This window comes from Myzus persicae, unplaced genomic scaffold (genome assembly GCF_001856785.1).
Source record: "Myzus persicae strain clone G006 unplaced genomic scaffold, MPER_G0061.0, whole genome shotgun sequence".
NCBI lineage: Eukaryota > Metazoa > Arthropoda > Insecta > Hemiptera > Aphididae > Myzus > Myzus persicae.
In genome coordinates this window covers 226,150-244,743 of record NW_019103046.1, presented here as the reverse complement: position 1 = coordinate 244,743, position 18,594 = coordinate 226,150, and the positions used below count along the sequence as shown (strand labels likewise).

General features: G+C 31.7%; 3 protein-coding genes across 11 annotated transcripts in view; 1 reads left to right on the top strand and 2 right to left on the bottom strand.

Annotated features, from left to right (window-relative positions):
• Positions 1–18,594, bottom strand: part of LOC111033667 (serine/threonine-protein kinase tricorner) — a 133,923-nt gene that overhangs the window by 18,108 nt on the left and 97,221 nt on the right. For all 9 annotated transcript variants that reach the window (XM_022314531.1, XM_022314534.1, XM_022314532.1 and 6 more), the window contains one exon: positions 2,092–2,230. In XM_022314531.1, the coding sequence (XP_022170223.1) occupies positions 2,092–2,230 (139 nt within the window). The remainder of the gene's footprint in view (positions 1–2,091; positions 2,231–18,594) is intronic.
• LOC111033670 lies at positions 15,380–16,167 on the top strand. The gene has a single exon (XM_022314538.1). The coding sequence runs from the start codon at positions 15,728–15,730 to the stop codon at positions 16,115–16,117; it is 390 nt and encodes a 129-aa protein (XP_022170230.1). The 5' UTR covers positions 15,380–15,727; the 3' UTR covers positions 16,118–16,167.
• Positions 16,343–18,572, bottom strand: LOC111033669 (putative nuclease HARBI1). Its single transcript, XM_022314537.1, has 2 exons — positions 18,076–18,572; positions 16,343–17,185 (listed from the first exon to the last, which is right to left on the bottom strand). Exons 1-2 carry the CDS (start codon positions 18,529–18,531, stop codon positions 16,409–16,411), a joined length of 1,233 nt encoding a protein of 410 aa, XP_022170229.1. The 5' UTR covers positions 18,532–18,572; the 3' UTR covers positions 16,343–16,408.

The following is an 18,594-nucleotide window of genomic DNA, read 5'->3' as shown; positions in this document are numbered from 1 at the left end:
TATAATGTGAACTTAAATTGCGTTCGTTTTTTTTTTTTAATATTATAGTACTATGTGAGAACTTAGGAAATATTTTTTTAATATAAATCACACAGTATATATACTTAAGCCGATTTAAAATATATCTTTATTCGTATAAATAACGCGACAAAAGTATTTCGATTTCAGAATACCCTCAAAACCGTCATATATTATTATTATAACTACAATATTAATCTTTCAATAGTTCATTTAAAAAAATAAAATAAAACAATATTTTATGTGAATTTGAATTAGCACTTTCAATTCGATACATTATACATTTTTAATATTAATACGAAAACAAATCATTCGTAGTATACTAGTATATCAAAGCGCTTATCAAGCCGACCATTAACGTTTGACCTTATCATACACAAGCTTATGTTTTCATAATTTGTGATGCAATTTGGTCAACTAGCGTTCAAACGTATATTATTAGTTCACGTATTCAAGACAAATTAAAATATTGACAATAGTGATATACAACTAACAAGCATTGTCCGTAGATATAGGTAGGAACAACATCTACTTATGATATTGTACTTGTTAAATTTAACTTAAATAAAAAAGTTACTATATAATTAAGACAAATGAACTAAAATAGGTATATTGCATTAAATATGAGTTTATTGAAATGAGCATAATATAAAAAAAAAATATTTTTTTATTTTTAAAATGAGTTCTAGTCTTTTCTTTAATATGGAGTACCAAGTAAAAGAACTTTTTGTCTGATATTTACGTATAAAAATCATATTCTTATTTTATTTGGTGAATACTTATTGTTACCTAATAGTATTATTGTTAGGTACGTTATTATAATATAATATAATGTATACATATTGAAAAATTACAAGATAAAGTTCAAAGATATCAAAAAGTTATTAATTTATAATATTTTCAAAATATTTATAATTTATTGTTCAAAATGATAATACTGATGGAAGTTTATGGACATGTATGGTTGGTTTAAATGTTATTCGATCCTTAAAAAACCTAAGCTTCGTGGATTATGATATTGGTGGTCAATAATGAATTATTTAGAGCTTAGACCAAATAATAATGTTCTATTATAAAAACTGTATATGCACTTTCAATGATTAAAATTAATTATTCTTAATACGCTAAAAAAATGTTTTAATTTATGTTTGGTTTTCCGTTATTTAGTTTCAGACACATTATATTTGATAATTAAATGATATATAAAAGTAATAAGTTTAGATGAATTGAGATTTGACCTTTCGATTTCTATAAGTCATTCTTATCAGCCAATTTTGTTTAAACTGATTGGTGTGGTTTAAATTGTTATATGTACATTAGTGAATAGTAAATAGTATGTTAATATAATATAATAATATATAGTAGGTAGAGAAATTTTGTATTGATTTTATAATGCGTTACTAATGATTAAGTTTCTACCATTAAAATTAAACATTACAGAAAATTCAGAAAAATATAATTTTACGACCAATAGCATCGTTAACAACACTTAAATATTTAAATGATTTAATTTCTTTAATAATACGTATATTTTAATATATTACCTATTAAAGCTAATTTATAAAAATTGGTATTCTTTAAAAGTTTGGGGGAAGGAAGAACTAATAACAAGATAATTCGTATTAAATGTGTGTGATAATGTGTTAATGTGTGTTATTCCTGTTATATTCGAAAAAACGTTGGAATATAACAACCAATGTAATATTATTGCAACTCTGAGCGTGAAATTAGAATTTTTATCGAAAAAATTAAATAACAGTTTTTCATTGCAGTGACGTCATTTTTCTGTACGCACTTTTAATTTAATGTGATTGGAGTATTATGGTTATAGAGTATTTTTGAATTTGTTATTTTAGTTACAAAAAAAAAATAAAATTGCAATAAGCTCATTTTAATACGATAGTCATAAATAACAAACATAATATCACATAAAATAGGCGTTGTCATCGGAATACATGTAGAATATATGATATATTCCAGCCACAAGATCTACAAACATATCTCACATGGACAAAAAGCGTGAAAAAAAAAGAATCGATGAAAATACGTATACGCATAAAATATGTGCCGTACCTCTGTTTCCGTTCAATGTGCTGAGCGATCAGATTGCTGTAGTAATTCTCAAGGGTGACTTTGGCCTTGGTCGCCTTGTCTAGAGTATGTCCGCTCAACCGGATACCACTTTCGGTCGCAGCGCTCATCTCCAATACACCTGTGAAACAGAAAAGAAAAAAATCCAACTAAGTATAATACAATAAAGACAACCGCACGTTATAGGCACTGGTACGCGCAATGCAATTCGTTATTATATCGTTGCTATATATATATATATATATTTTAAAACAATATATATATTTGCGGGCACAAGTATTATTTACCACCCCGTTGTCTCGTCCATACGGAACGGGAAGAAGCTTTATTGGATTTCCTGAGGATCCGATTACTCGAACAAACACATGACAAGGGTGAAGGACAAAAAAAAAACCAATATATGTGTAAAGCATACGTTTTATTATATTATTATTTTTTTGCAACATCATAATCTATACATATATATTTATTGTGAGTAGAAATGTATAATATTATATTATTCCATAATCCGGATCAAACTAACTATAGCATGTGTGGCGATCGCGTCAGTGATTAGCATATATAAATCCCATAACTACATAATAATGTAGCGAAACTATTTACAGGAGACTTATACAAGGTAATTGAAAAAAAATACGTCAGTACATAATGATTTTTTATCGCTCCGGATTTTAAACCAAAATCGAATTTATATCATACGCTCAAATTTTTAATAATATTTGTACAGTTCAATATTATTTAAAACAAGCACACTCGTGACCCAGTTATTAAAATTATTTTGAGAAACAATACAATTCTTTTCACCGGAATTATTGATTATTTTACAACAGCTTTTTTCGCTTTACATACTTAGAAAACAAATATTTGATTAAAATGATAATATATTAAACGAAAATAAGAACGTAGGTGGAACCCCCGATAAACATCGAGACAATACGAGTCGCCCGACGGGGAGGAAATGTGCAGTGCGGTATGGTTGAAGTGCTATGGTACACGCGTACAACGAGGACGAGCGAAAAATGGATTGACTATAAATAAACTAGGCGCTATAAGTATATGGAACGAAGTAGTTTTTTTTTCGCAGTTGATTCTAAAATTATTCCAGAAGGTAAATTAATTATTAACGCGTACTTCCCGACCGGACCACGGTAATTTATATCACGTTATAGGCGTTCGCGTCCATGCATTTAAGTATAAAAAGTGCACGATACGCCGGCTGCAGCTTTGACAGATCTGGGTACCGCTGCTATATAATATTATCATCGGACTTTGAATAAAAAAAAACCTTCAAAATCCTCATTTTTTATTTGGTGTTGAGAGTGTATATAGTATACACGATTTGACAATGCATTGTGTTCCGTGTGCAGCTTACAAAAGGAAAAAAATCACGATTCTCGAATAACAACAGACGCATCGGGATTTGGTTCGGCCGATTAAACATTAAACACCGCGCGGAACGCTGTAAACCTGTCTCTGACGTAGGTATTTAATTTGTCACACGTTGCAGGTATTGTCGCAGTATGCTTACTGATGCGTAAGACAATAATTACATAAATTATTATAATGCACCTGTATAGTCCAGCAAAATTACCTAGGACGAACAGATAGAAGTCGCATCATAACATATTAATAATCAGCGTAAAATAGTGTATCTAGTTATTATTATCAATGCAGTAACATAGCTGTACAGTGTAGGATTGAAACGAAACGAATTCGAAAAGATAATATTTCATAGGCATAAAACAAAAATGACTAGATAGTCGTATACAGAGAACGCGATGACTAAGTCACATGATATACATAGTATTGCCTCAGTCTTATAAAAGCAAACATGAAAAGTTTAACATTCAGAATAATACACTCAACTCGGTTAGTTTTAATGTTACAGTAAATTGATCTATTATCTAAGACTTTATAATAAGTACAGTTAGGAATAGAAATTTTAAATGTGTAACTTTTTTTGTTTTGGAAAATTACTAAAATGGTCATGATAAATTTGTTTAAAATTAAAATATATAAAAAAGCCAAGTGAAAATATCCCTATTTCTTACCTTTAAATTTTATAATAATTTAATTCAATCTATAATGATAAAATGTACAACGACGGAGTAAAATTGATTATCCGGAACCTAAAATGTACTATTATTATCACGGAGACCATACGTCATATAGAATGTAGATATAACGCAGTCCTCATCTTAACTACTGAATTGGTTAAAGCATATAACATGTCTAAGAAATAAATTTGTACTTTTTCAAAACGATAATATACAGACTAAAATATATATATTTTTGAACGCTACATCACATATTTACACACGTAATCTGTGTGTCATGTAAATGATCCAAGTGTGTCGGGTGGGGTCTCCACGGGCTTCTTTCCAGGGTAATCATTCTCTGAATTACATTCGAAAATTATTATCACTAAGGAACCTACACAATATATGTTTTTCATTCAAACATTTCAAAGATATATTCTGCAGGAATTTCGAACTCGAGTTATGTGTTATACCACCTTGCACCTAAATAGATCAAAGACGGTAAGATAATTATATAATATTATTGTACTTTGACGAACAGAGAAAAAAACGGATCCCAACAAGAAAGGGGTTGAGAAATAAAACGTTTAGGAAATAATACAGTGTAATGGAGTACAGTTGTCCGTGAAACACGCGGTCGCGTCTATTATTGATTTCGGAAACCGCCAGCGGCTGCGGACCTGTTGAGCGACAACTGGGCGCCCAGTCAGCACCATTTTTTTACGACGTTCTCGATTCTTGTTCCGTCTACTGACGACGATTTTTCAAACGGGGCAACGTTACGTTATTATTATTTGCTGATCCAGGAACACACGAAAAAATGTAATATCTAAACATTTTATGATATATATAAGAGAAACAATTTAAAATGAAGTATGGAGGCAGAAATTACCTGGACAATATACACGGTACATATACGGCGTTTGCTACGAGTGGAGCAGAAATTTATAGTTCAACGGATATAATATATGGTATGTTGGCCTATATTTTAAGAAATTGATACATATTATGTACCTGTATTATATACGACGCCTGATCGAATCGGCAGTAAGGTAGTGTCGATTTTTGTCAAATCATTACAATTTCATATGTGCACCTATTCCTGACCACAGTTAATACTTTGGGAGCATAAACTATATAATACCTATGTATAAAGTGTATGGGTGACGACAGATGGCGTGTATCTCGAACGTTTTGACGCATTGAAATTCCATTTTATCACGTCAAAGCTCATCAGCTGAGTAACAATATCCAATACCATCACTTGTAAACATAGATTTCTAGGCTGTGTACTTTTGGGAGGTTCAGTTGTAAAATTATGTGTTCATGATGAACATGGTGACGAAAAACCATTTTTTTGATTTATTTTAACATTATTATGTCTAATATAACACACTGCATTAGCTAAATATGTCATTCAACGTAACGTTCATTCATAGTGTTAACATTATCCAAATTTTTAAAAATATTCATGCCGTTGAATAATGGACACATTTGACTGATAGAATAAATTATAGTTGGCAATAATAACTGAACTCGTTACACACATTTTAATGCAATATTTGGATGACCTTGTATATTTTATTAACTTGAGCACCAAGTTCACAATATTTCACTCGAAGCGAAAATATATACGCAGAAGTTTCATGGAATAACAAATTTTAATTTTCTAAATTGTTTTATTGTTTGCACATAGTCTAGCGTTCTGTTTGTCATATCGTTATTGAAAATATCAAATTTTAATATATTATATTGTATTGCGAAACTCATACGTTATTATCACCATCAACAATTCATAATGGTTTGTAAACTTCGCCCAAATTGCATATTAAAGGTTGGGCAGCTAAGTGTTTCTTGATTATTTTTTTGGTGTCATACAAACGGAAGTCGATAATCTAAAAGGTATAGCTAGTTAAGTATATACAGAGTCATTATGTTTTTCGTAACTCATTTGCAAGTTGAAACAAAAAATTTTAAAGGTAATAATTTACTATGATTATAGTCTGTTGTAATAGTTATTTGTATCGTGTAGAACATTCAACTATAATAATCTGCAATAGTAGAACAATGTATTCAAAACTTTTATTTAATTTAAATATTTTACCATTTATTTCACTACTTTAATTATCTTTTTAGACTTGTACTTTTTTAAATAAAAATATTAAACGGTTTAAATGTTATATAACACAGCAGAAACCTAAACAGATAAGTAATTATATGATGTCTAAAAATAATAAAAACAAAGTTAACTGGAAATTGTGCATGTAATAAGCATTATTGTTTAAGGACGTGACCAGGATTTTTTTTTTGGAGTGGTGGGTCTTTGAAAAAAAAAATTGTCTGCAGAAATGATTGTGTCATTTTTTATCCACGCAAACGAGATTATTATGTCGTTTGTCGTTTGGTATAGTTTAGTTCTTATAAATATATAGGTGTATCTATGTGCGTGATAATTGACCACATCATTTGGTATTTTTTATTTATTATGTTTATAAAAATCGCTAATAAATTTTCCGGACCCCTGGACCTCCTTGAAATTTGGATACGTCCCTGATAGCATCAATTCGTTAGAAAAATATCCGTTGCATACATATTGCACAATGCACGTATAATATTCTGCAGTGGACTGCGGCGAAGGGGAATGCCTCGGTCACCCACGCCTGGTTATTAATCTATTATAACACATAATAACAATTATCTTCTCTTTGTCATCGGTATAGAGGGGTAATGTATAACATATTATGATCAAATATAATGTTATAAAGTAACACGAAACCTGGCTGTCAGCGGATTGGGATTGTCGTGTTACGTTGCCACCGGAAGCGCTTCCCGCGAGACAAAGTCTGCATTCGACGGGAATGGAGTACAGTGAAGGGGGGGGGGGGGTGGAGGGTTGTGGCGAAGTCGACCCCGCACTGTCACTCAAAATTTCAAGTTCACTTAGGGGAAGATTTTGTTGGTCTTTAATATGTGTTTTTGTCTTCAATCGTGAAACCCTTAACCGGAATGGAATACTTCGCATACATTATTCGTACATTAAATTTCATACGTATAAATATTTCATCTTGAACATAATGGATATCGACGAGTGTCTATTATACAGTATCACGATTTACTTATACCTAAACAAATCACATTAATAACATATATATTTCAGCATAATATATAATTCGATAAATTCAATAAAACGACAACGTATCGCAGCTAGCCCAGCACTTCTGCGGTTTTCGCCGAATTGTCGAGAGATTCTATCCTCGTAAATCTATACATAACATTATATTATATCTAATACAATATATTTTCTATACCTCGGTTTGCGAGGCACAGTGTGAAAATATTATTATACTTTATTCGACTCGTTAATTTCGACTGAGAGAACATATTATAATATATTACAATATATAACAACAATAAATTCATCGACAGAAGAATTATTTGTTTTTCCACGAGAAACTGGAAAAACATCGACTGCAAGGGTGCAGATGGATTTTCGCAATGGCGTCAACCACACAAAAAAATTAAATCAAAACAAGGTCGACCACGGGATAGACGATTACATAATATTACAATAATAATTTCATTACGAGACACATTCGTTTCATCGACGAAGTCGATACATTTCGAGTAACGGAGACATCAAATATTTGTTATATTGCACAGTGCCGGCGATGGGAATACCCCTGGTGCAGGACTATATGGTGAGACTTCAGGTATAAGCCCCCCCCCAAATTCGATGCGAAACATACGTTTTTAAATTAGAAAGCTCAAATCATACATATAGGTATACGTAGGTCTTCCTATTAAAAATGGTTTTTACTTTTTAGTATGCTGCAAGGACCAGTGATAATAACTGCAAGTTGCATAATACATTATTTTGACAACGATTATTGTTGGTAATCGGTATCTACCGTGGTAAAATTGCATGGTTTAAGATAAATATAAAATCTTACATTGAACTAAACAGATAATAACAAAATAGAGTTTTGTATGAGTATCCATACAAAATACGTATACAATGCACATATATAATATGGCTGTGTATGCAATAAACACAGCTACATACAATAGGTACCAACCTAATATAGTCATTATAAGGATATTGCTGTTATATATTTTATATGACACAGCACAATAATAATATATAATATCGTTGTTGAAAATAATGATTGAAAAATTCGATCAACTGTCTGGAAAAATGTAAGTGTCCTCCATACATATGTATAGTCGTTATATACTCCACACTTGTCATCTGCTATATGAAAGAATACGAGACCCTCGTACATACTGTATTGCACAATATTGTGTTACAAGAGAGATAATTTTATGGAACACACAATTTTAAAGTGGCCCTCCAAAGAGCAAAACCATCATCGCATGCGCTCGTCTTCACCTCGTTTTCGGAAGTCGCGAAATGTTTGAGACCTAAGTGGACAAAGTCAAAAATGTATGAAGTTTTTTCAGGATTTTTTAATATAGAAAATAGAAATACGACCGGGATGATAACAGAACACAATAGTATTCATGGGTCGATCATAATTTTTTGAAAATTCGTACCTAGCTACATATACAGGTATAAAATGAGCCATCACCACAGCCCGCACGTGCGTTTCTATTTCATATTATAATATCCAAGCGCGTCATATATGACATTGTCCCGCCGCATCTCACTTTACGTAGTAGATATAAACCACGATCGTAGCTCGGTGGGGGGGGGGGAGGGTGGTATTCGAGACGGCCCCCGAAATCCTTTTGACGACGCCGAACACGATTTCGAGAACACTGCGTGACACGACTGCCGCGTCGTGCAATAATTTGCGATTCCGCGTACGTTGTAAGACGGCTATAACTATATAGGTACATAATATTATACTCTGCGTAGGAATTTGTCGGAGTCGAAGAAAATAATAATATTATATAAGTAGAGTCGAATTTCAACAAAAAAACAAAAAACAAAACAAAACGCTGCAAAATATAAGTCCATGCGTCATTTACAGATGATATACCTATAAGTGAGTGCGAGAACTGAATAATATTACAATAATAATAACAATAACATAATATTATAATATAATCTATAAATCTGCAGATACAGTTATTTCACTATATTATTATACAATTTCGTGACACATATTGTTACAATATTATCGGGACATGTGCGTCACTGCAACTATATATACAATATATAATATTAATATATATCACATTATATATACGCGGGGGCGGCGGCTGGGGTACCCGACAACAATGCGGTGCAGCTGTATAGTAATAATATCGGCCGTCTACGTTGTACGATAATAATAAAACGGGTTAATGGTGTGTACCTATGTAGGTAACGGCGGGGGCGGGCCACGGTGTCTTACCCAGTGTCGTCCGCGGCGGTGGAGGGGTCAACGACTCGGCAAGTAAATAAAATGTATATATATATATATATTATAAGATGTACACAGTGTCCTCCATAAGTATATATATATATTATGTGTGTGCGACAACGGCCAACCTGCCAAACTTCGTCGTGCCGGCGGCGACGACACGAGACGAAGAAAAAATATAACACACACACACACACACACACACACACACACACACACACACACACACACACACACACACCTACCCACACGAGCACACACAGATATAAGCACATTGTACATATATATATATATATAAACGATACACACGATGTCGCCGGCACCGCTGCAAGCCGTAACGCACCGCCGAGTCGAAACGTTTTCGACTGACGTCCGCGTACCTACGTACCTCTAAACGCAGCTGCAGGAATTTCTCGTTTAATCCAGCGGTGGGCTCCGATGTGTTTGCCCTCGGCCGAACGGATTTCGGTCGCTTTCTTCAGATCGATTATGGTAGGAAATCAATTCGTAACGTCGATCCGATTATATATTTCAGTTCAAGTGAACACAAAAATTGGCACAGAAATTATTATAATATACGTCGTCATACGCTGCAGCATAACGCGTGTTTTAATCGATTAAAAGTTTTATGATTTATTTTAAGCTGAGGAAATTTAATATCTAATATTTATTATTATTGTTATCGTATTGCATATTATTATGCAACCTGCAGTCGTTGCAGAGGACATATAATAATAATAATAAATAAATGACCTCTATCGTCTTCAAATGTTATCAAATTTGAGCTAGAGACTTAACGCAAGTGCGCTCTTCGTGGGAATTAGAGGAGAGAGGGAGAATGTTTGAGCTCCTGCAGCTCTCCGGCTATGGTTCTGCAAATGTGCATTATAATATCACTGCTGATAATAACTGATATTATTAAATTATATTGCGGAAGAAGCGACTGCATTCGGCCGCCGTTTCGTTTTCAATACACTCATGTGCACGTACACAATAATAACGAAGGTACCTTAGACACATTATGTACGAAGCGAAACGTGATCGTAAATACGGACAATATATAAGGCTGTTGAAGTTTAATATTGCAAAAGATTTATCCGGAACTCGACGGTCGTACGGCGTAAATAATTTTATATACAGTATTAAAATATAATCGTGGCGGGTGCGTGACGAATTTTTCGCAGCTGTTACAAAACCGATTTTTTTTTGCATCCATCGTTATTCGATAGGGCTGTAAGGAATAAGCGGGGGTAACTAAACTTTTTTAACCGAAGATACTTTTTCCGTTAATTATTATAATATGTTGCGTCTGAGGAAAATCGCACGTTGTATTATATGATTTGAAATATATCCACTACGCAAGTAGAACAATAAATTCTTGAGAGAGGACACGAAACAAAAATTCTCCATTTTCAATAGTAGTAATCATACTTTTTATCATACATTTTCATGTAAAAATATCGGTTAAAACAAATTCTATTGCATTTATAAGGATTTGACAATCATTGTAGCCTTGTAGGTACAATGGTGGCAATAGGTTACTCCGCCCATCTAGAATTACCTTCTTCTATAAAATATCGGTTAAATTTTTGATGAAATAAAAAATAGGTAAGTACTTACGATGATTCAAAACAATTTTTAAAAAAAACCGAAACATATAAATCCTCCAAGTATAGTGTAAAATGGTGCACACGGCTTGACCGCGCTGGGGTCAATAAATATAACTACTTATAAAACCATAATTATAATAATACTACACATTAACCTGGCTATTTTTTTTACTATTCGCGTGTGCTCCAGTGTTATTATTCGACAGCGACACGAAAGCGCCATCACTATAATATTATACACTTATATAATATGTATCAGTATAGAACAACACTTGTACGCACGAATCGCCAATTGTCCAAGAAATGCTACGGTTTTGTATTTTTGTATTTTTTTGGGGGGAAACCTGCCTTTTATGTTACATACAATTTAGATATTATTTGGATATATGTATTGCAGGATATTGCTCGATAGGAATACAGATAGAAATAGACAGGGTCGCCATTTCAAAATATGGTAAAATAAAGTTTTTAAAGTTGTAATAACGAGTTAAAAAAATATAGTGAGTTAAATCTTTTTTTTTAAATCCATAGTATCTAGTAGACATATGTCTATATTATTATTATGTTATCATATATTATTTGATCATGAGTAAGATAAAACCATTTTTGACAATACGCATGGTCAAGTGCACCATCTGTGATACGAAATCAAATATGTCAACGTTCTTGCTTGAAAATGTAATTCAAGTTTATGATTAACTTTGAAAACTACTTATAATTAGGTCCATTTTCAAACATCAAAAAATAAAAATATCGTTTCAAATATTTAAGAATTAAAAAAATTAATTTTGTTATAACTAAGCCTGATCGTCTTCAATAATGCAATAACAATAATTTTAACACATTAACAATACCGTTCTTATAAAGCAACTATTAGAACCACAAAATTAAAATACAAATACAAAATAATAATTCAATGTAATAATATAATGAAAAATCTGGAAATGATAAACTATATACACAATTAAAATAATCAAGACAATGCCAAGATGCTAAGATACTAACCATAAAAAATTCATAATATACTATATCGACATTAAAAATTTTAAATGTGAAAAAAAGTCCAATAATAGTAATAATATCTCAAAAAGGAGACTAAAAATTACTTAAGTTTCACGTTAGTAGTGCTGCAGACATATTACAAAATGGTTAATCTTCCGACTGTTATTGGATTAGAACCAGGTCCTTAGTCAGTCGTATATATATTGCAGCGTATAGTGCAATAACATCGACACCATCTCGACCGACACACGAGGAAATCATAACGGTGCACGGTCCTTGTCCTTTTTATATTTTCCACATAAACTAGTTTACGGTTAATTTTTTTTTATATACCACGATTTTATTATTTTAATAACGCGTCACCGCGCGCACTAATGATCTCGTGGTTTTCACGACTGAACAAAAAAAAAATAAAAAAAATAGAAAAATAATATATAAAGATAAAAAGATTTTGTAGGTACGTACTACGTATACCCATATAATATATTCGACTCAGCGTCTGCGGTGGTTTACACGAAGACAGGATGATTATAAAACAGTGCCATCTAAAAGACATCAAAGTCAGAAAGACAATAGTTGCTGCATGCAACACCAATATAAAAATAAATATATTAATATGCACTGTGACGACGGAAATATGCAACGATAGTGATTCTATTTTTACGGAATAACGTGCGAGACGTTAAACGATGATAATGAAGATATTATTATAGTACGACGGTTTCGAATTAATTTTTTTTTTTTTTTAATGACCAACATGGCCTGTCTTTTGGTTATTATTTTGTTTGTTTACGCATTACGTTTCCAAGTACAGCATTATATAGTAATAATAATATAATACATTGTATAAAATATAGTTTATTATTCTACACAATGTCAAAAGGACAAAAATATACGTCAAACCGCACTCTCCATTGGCCATCTATACATACCCGGCCACAGTAAGTTCTTTATAGCTGATAGTGTTAGTATTATACGTAAATCACAAAAAAAAAATTAACTTCGCAAGTTACAATGCCGTTATTAAAATTTACTCGTAGTGGCGGCTGGAAATATTATACGGTGTGTACATGTTGTATTGCAGTGGAGTACCCAGAATTTTTGAATGTGGAAGGGGGGGGGGGGGCTAAGCAAATTAAATCAAAATTTGATATCCGTAACTAATACTGCCAATGGAGGAGGAGGGAGGGCTGTATGGTCTGTCTTAAACACCCCCAGTCCTAAAATGTAATCCCAACTGTTTATGCCTAAATTTTTTAACTTTGACAACTACAACATACCTACAATACATATGTAAATATAACTATATAGGTAGGTATATGGGTATATATTTAATGAAAATTAATAATTTATTCTCAAAATATTTACAGACGACGGATCAGCGCTATGAATTGGCAATTTCTGATTTTAAATTAAGTGCCTACCCGCGTATAACTACTGCCACAAAGTGTTTATTTTTAGAAAAGTCATTGCTGGGGACAACGAGCACTGCAATATTATTGACCCCTCGCATGATTCCTTATTTGGCTGCATATAATATAATGTGATTCTCGTCGGCTATGTAACGTTACGTATTACAATTATATCACATTATACCATGTGTCAATATAACATATTAAATACACATACGATGGCGTATTTACGTTTGGGACTCGCTGCGAATTTGGAGCTTTCTGATGTGTCCGCGTGTCAAGTCCGGTCGATATTGTCATCAGCTAGTCCGAACAAAATTTCACGAAAAGTTGTTTGAACGTTACGAGAATTGTGTGTAAATTTACTTTTTTAAATTATTGTCCACACCGGTCGAAGTGGAAGTAATAATGATAATCATCGCCGCTATGTGCTATAAAAAACATTAACGGGCTGCGCCGTAAATATATATAGAGGCGCCTAAGTTGTAAACTTAGATATACGGGTATGGAATATTATGTATTATTTGAGAGCACGCGACGCCGCAGTGTATATAGTGTACAATATTATGTATAGTACAGAGTGATCCATTTGCATTTTATATGCAGCTTACTAATTATCTAAGTCAATTTTTGTTTTAAAAAAAAATTGTTTAATACGTTTTGATGTATAGTGTGAAGTTTATTGATAATATCACGTTTTTGCGAGGACAAATAGGATATACAGATTTTTACTTTTGTTCTTTATTATAATATATTATTCAGTGATTTTTACGCCTTTCTTTCAAACTTTTCTGAACGAAAACTTTTTTTATTTCGTGATCAAAAGCCAAACATTCGATAATTCAATTTCCAAAAAAATATGATGGATAAACATCGAATGTTGAATACATATTTTTTGATCAATAAGTATTTAAAGTTGGTGAAGGTGAGTGGAAAAGTGGATCACGAGTTTTCCGACCCTATAATTACTGCTTGCCATAATGCTGTTTTACGCTGATAATCATGATCATACTCGCATCTACTATAATAAAAAATATTTTGTTTTTATCAAAATTTACCTACATAATATTATAAAAATACTTCAATAAATGTACAAACATTTTTTTCAAGAACACAAAATTGGACTTGTAAACGAGTGTAATCAGTCAAATGGATCACTCCGTATGTATATTTTTAAATTTTAGTCGCCATTTTGAAACTTCTTCTATATAGTTTGTGTAAGTACATAGATACACTGCATAATAATATACAAAAACGAATATAATATACGTGCTGCACTCGGTCGTTTTTACAAGGTGCGGGCGTCATATTAATATGAGCACCCGCGTATATCAACAAAAATAAAGACGTAATGAATAAGAAAAATTCGTTATTTTATCCGTCCGACCATCAACTGTTCTCGCAGCATGATAATATGACGCAACGAGCATAATAAATTTAATTTACGCAATCAGCAGGACAGGTGCAAGTTTTAATAACAAATACGATTAATGTACAATTTAGGAGGTGTTCAAAGACTCGCACGTCCAATGCGCAAGCACATGTTATGACGGGCACACTTTCGACACAAGTTTCGCCCGAGCTTTTTTTTTCAATTATACGCGAAGATTAGTTTTTCTGACACTCGACAAAGCGGGAAAAGCTCACCGCAGAGAGAGAGAGAGATAGATAAAAAAAAACGTCAATCGAGTAATTTTTTTACGTGACAGCATGCCGAGCGCTGGTTCACTCCGATTAAAGTGTTCTTATGCTGCTGCAGCCATGATAGCGTACATATAATGCGAGTGCTGCGTTTAAAGCCGGGTTTACACTAGGATAGTACTCGGCCGAGTCACTAAAGCATGTTACTAATTTTTGTTTACTTGAAAAATGTGGACATACTATTTAGTTATCATTCCAGTGATGATTTTAGTAAACATTTTAGTCGAGTAAATAGAAACCAACTCTATTTTTTCCACCGAGTGGTCTTTCCACTAGCAGCCGATCATTTACTAAACCAATGTAGACACTACATTTTAGTGCTAAATTTAGTAAAAACGGCGCGAGTAAACAGTGATAAACAGGTTATCACATTTGTTTATGTGTTTATAACTTCACTTTCTTTTTGATTTGTAGTTATTATTTCCATCATTTTTTGCCCTGAACACATTTGTATATTTTTTCATTTAAGATTATTAAATATTTATATGACTAATATGACTCATAAGTGGAACGAAGATACTACATTAAAGTTTGTAGAGGAATATCGTCAACATGAATGCCTTTGGAACATACATTATAATTTATATAAAAATAAGCAAGCGCGTGATGCTGCCTACACTTCAATTGCAAGTGTTATGAACATACCAGACTTTGGAATTGCGGAAGTAAAAACTAAAATTAAAAACTTACGTTCAACGTACTCCCAAGAGTTAAAAAAAATTGAATGTTCCAAAAAATCGGGTGCAGGAACAGATTACTTATATATACCACAAGTGAAATGGTTTAAAGAGATGGAAGCATTTTTGCAAGGTACTGGCAATAAAAGAAAGACTCATGACAACCTTAGCCTTGTAAGTATTAATTTTATTTTTTAACATAATTTAATATTTGTAATAATAATATTGAATACATACAACAAAATACAAAATTGATACTAAATAATTATAAATTATTAGGTAGTAAAATAAAATTATGTTAATAAAATGAATCTAAAAAGAAAGAAAAATAATTAAGTCTTTATAATAATGAGAACTTGTATAGTATAAAATAAAATAAGCTGTAATACTATATTTTATAAAATTAATAAGATTAAAAATTATTATATTATTTTTAATTTAATATATATATATAATAATATTATATAGTTATAATTTTGACATTAATAATTAATATATCATCATTTCTTGCCATGATACTGATCCCTCGTTTAAAAAATACTCCTGATATTTATCCCTTAAATCTCTAGCAGCTTGTGAAGAGTGATTACTTCTTGAATTAGCAATTGGCAAAAAACTAGAATAACTTTGTGTTCTCCATGATCCTTCAGTTATTATACCTTCATCAATGTTTTCTTCATCAACTGATCCCCTGGGCATGTATGACGATACCGATTCCGATCTCAGCCAATTGTGTAATGCACAACACGTTCTAACAATTTTATCAGCAGTTGAGACTTCACAAGAAAGAGGTTTTTCAAAAATTCGGAATCTACTGACTAAAATCCCAAATGCATTTTCTACTATTCGTCTCGCACGAGATAATCGGTAGTTAAAAATTTTTTCACCTTTTGTCAGTTGTTTTCGCGAATAGGGTTTAAGTAAGTATGTTTTTAATGGAAAAGCATCATCTCCTACAATAAACCCTCCATCAGGCAGTATATTATTTTCCAGTGCAGTAAATATTGCACAATTTTGGAAAACGCCACCATCTGATACTCTTCCGTTACAGCCAATATCTATGTAGCGAAAACAATAATTGTCATCTACAATTGCCATTAATACGATACTATTTACTCCTTTATAGTTAAAATAAAAACTTCCACAATGACTTGGTGCACGAATATTTATGTGTTTCCCATCAATAGCACCATAACAGTTTGGGAAATTCCACCTTGTATTAAATCCTTTTTCAATGTTTTTCCACTTTTCTTCTGAGTCTGGTACCTAGAATACAATATTTTAAACTATTGTTATTGTTTTTAGGATACATCAGTTGTAGACTCAAAAAGTCAAACAAATAGTCAATTAATATGTATGGATGACCACGAAAGAGGTGAAGAACATAATATTTCACTTGAAATAAACAATGCCTCAACAATGAATAAAGATTTTACTTCGGATGTTACCAACCACATGGAACAACCAAGGAAAAAAAAATCTAGATTACAAGAGTTATCATCCACTGTGCAACAATTACAAAAATTAAATGAGACTATAAATACTGAATCAAAACCAAATGAATATGAAATTTTTGGGAAACATGTTGCTTCTCAATTGGAGAAATTATCAACTGAAAATGCAATAATTGGTCAAGAACAAATTCAAAGAATATTAACTGAATTAAGGCTTAATGAAATTAGATCTAATGTACCCAATATTTGTTATGCAAGACAAGACATTACTTGTTCTACGCCAATGTCATCATTAGATAGTACATCATCATCAACATATATTTCAGTACCTGAACATTACAGTAACTGTAATAGTGATTTATTAGCTACAGCTATAGCAAATAGTTTTGAAAATTTAAATAATTAGAATTTACAGAGAGTTATTTAGTTTATTAACAAACCATATTATGTTGTATCATTTTTATTTTTTGTTTTTTTACTGCTATTATTATATTTACAAAAAGGTAATGTTTGAAGAAAATAAATGTTAACTACACATTTTAATATTTTATATATGTTTTGTTATTAAAAATGTTACTACTAAATGTACAAATGGTCAATTATTAAGTATTAATAATTATTATAATGTTAATAAATGTTTAAATGTTTACATACAACCATTTTTGGAATAAAATTACAATAAAGCAATACTTTTGTTTTTACCTGTAAAAAATCCTGCAAGTGTTCATAAATTGCATCGCACACTTCAGGAACAAATTTTGAGATTGCAGCTTTGGATACTCGAAATGACTGTTGGAGATTTCTATAACTATTTCCTGTAGCTAAAAATGACAGTGTCACTTGCAATTTTATTTTGGCTGGAATAGCTTCTCTCAAGATAGTATCACATTTTTGAATTCTTGAATAAACTTTATCAAGTAAAGTATGAAACATAGTTGGAGACATCCTCATACAGTTGGTAAATTCAGCAATGTCGTTTTCTACTAGTTCATTTAAAAGTAAATTACTAACACCATGTGTACTTCTCTGTTCCATCCATTTTCTTATCCAAATTCTTTTCTTTCTTTCTTGTTCTTCTTTTATCAAATCCAATAATTCCTGACTGATGATTGATAAGCAACGTTTTGATATTAATTTTCGTATTTTTGCTTTATCCATTTTTGCTTTAGTAAATATAAATAATAATATATAAAATTGAAAATGTTGTATACCTACGTAATA

Bases quoted from the DNA above. Each gene is read 5' to 3' on its own strand.
- LOC111033670 (XM_022314538.1), top strand. From the start codon at position 15,728: ATGACTAATATGACTCATAAGTGGAACGAAGATACTACATTAAAGTTT.
- LOC111033669 (XM_022314537.1), bottom strand. From the start codon at position 18,531: ATGGATAAAGCAAAAATACGAAAATTAATATCAAAACGTTGCTTATCA. The intron at 17,186-18,075 runs GTAAAAACAAAA...ATTGTATTCTAG, and splicing joins ACTTGCAGGATTTTTTACAG to GTACCAGACTCAGAAGAAAA.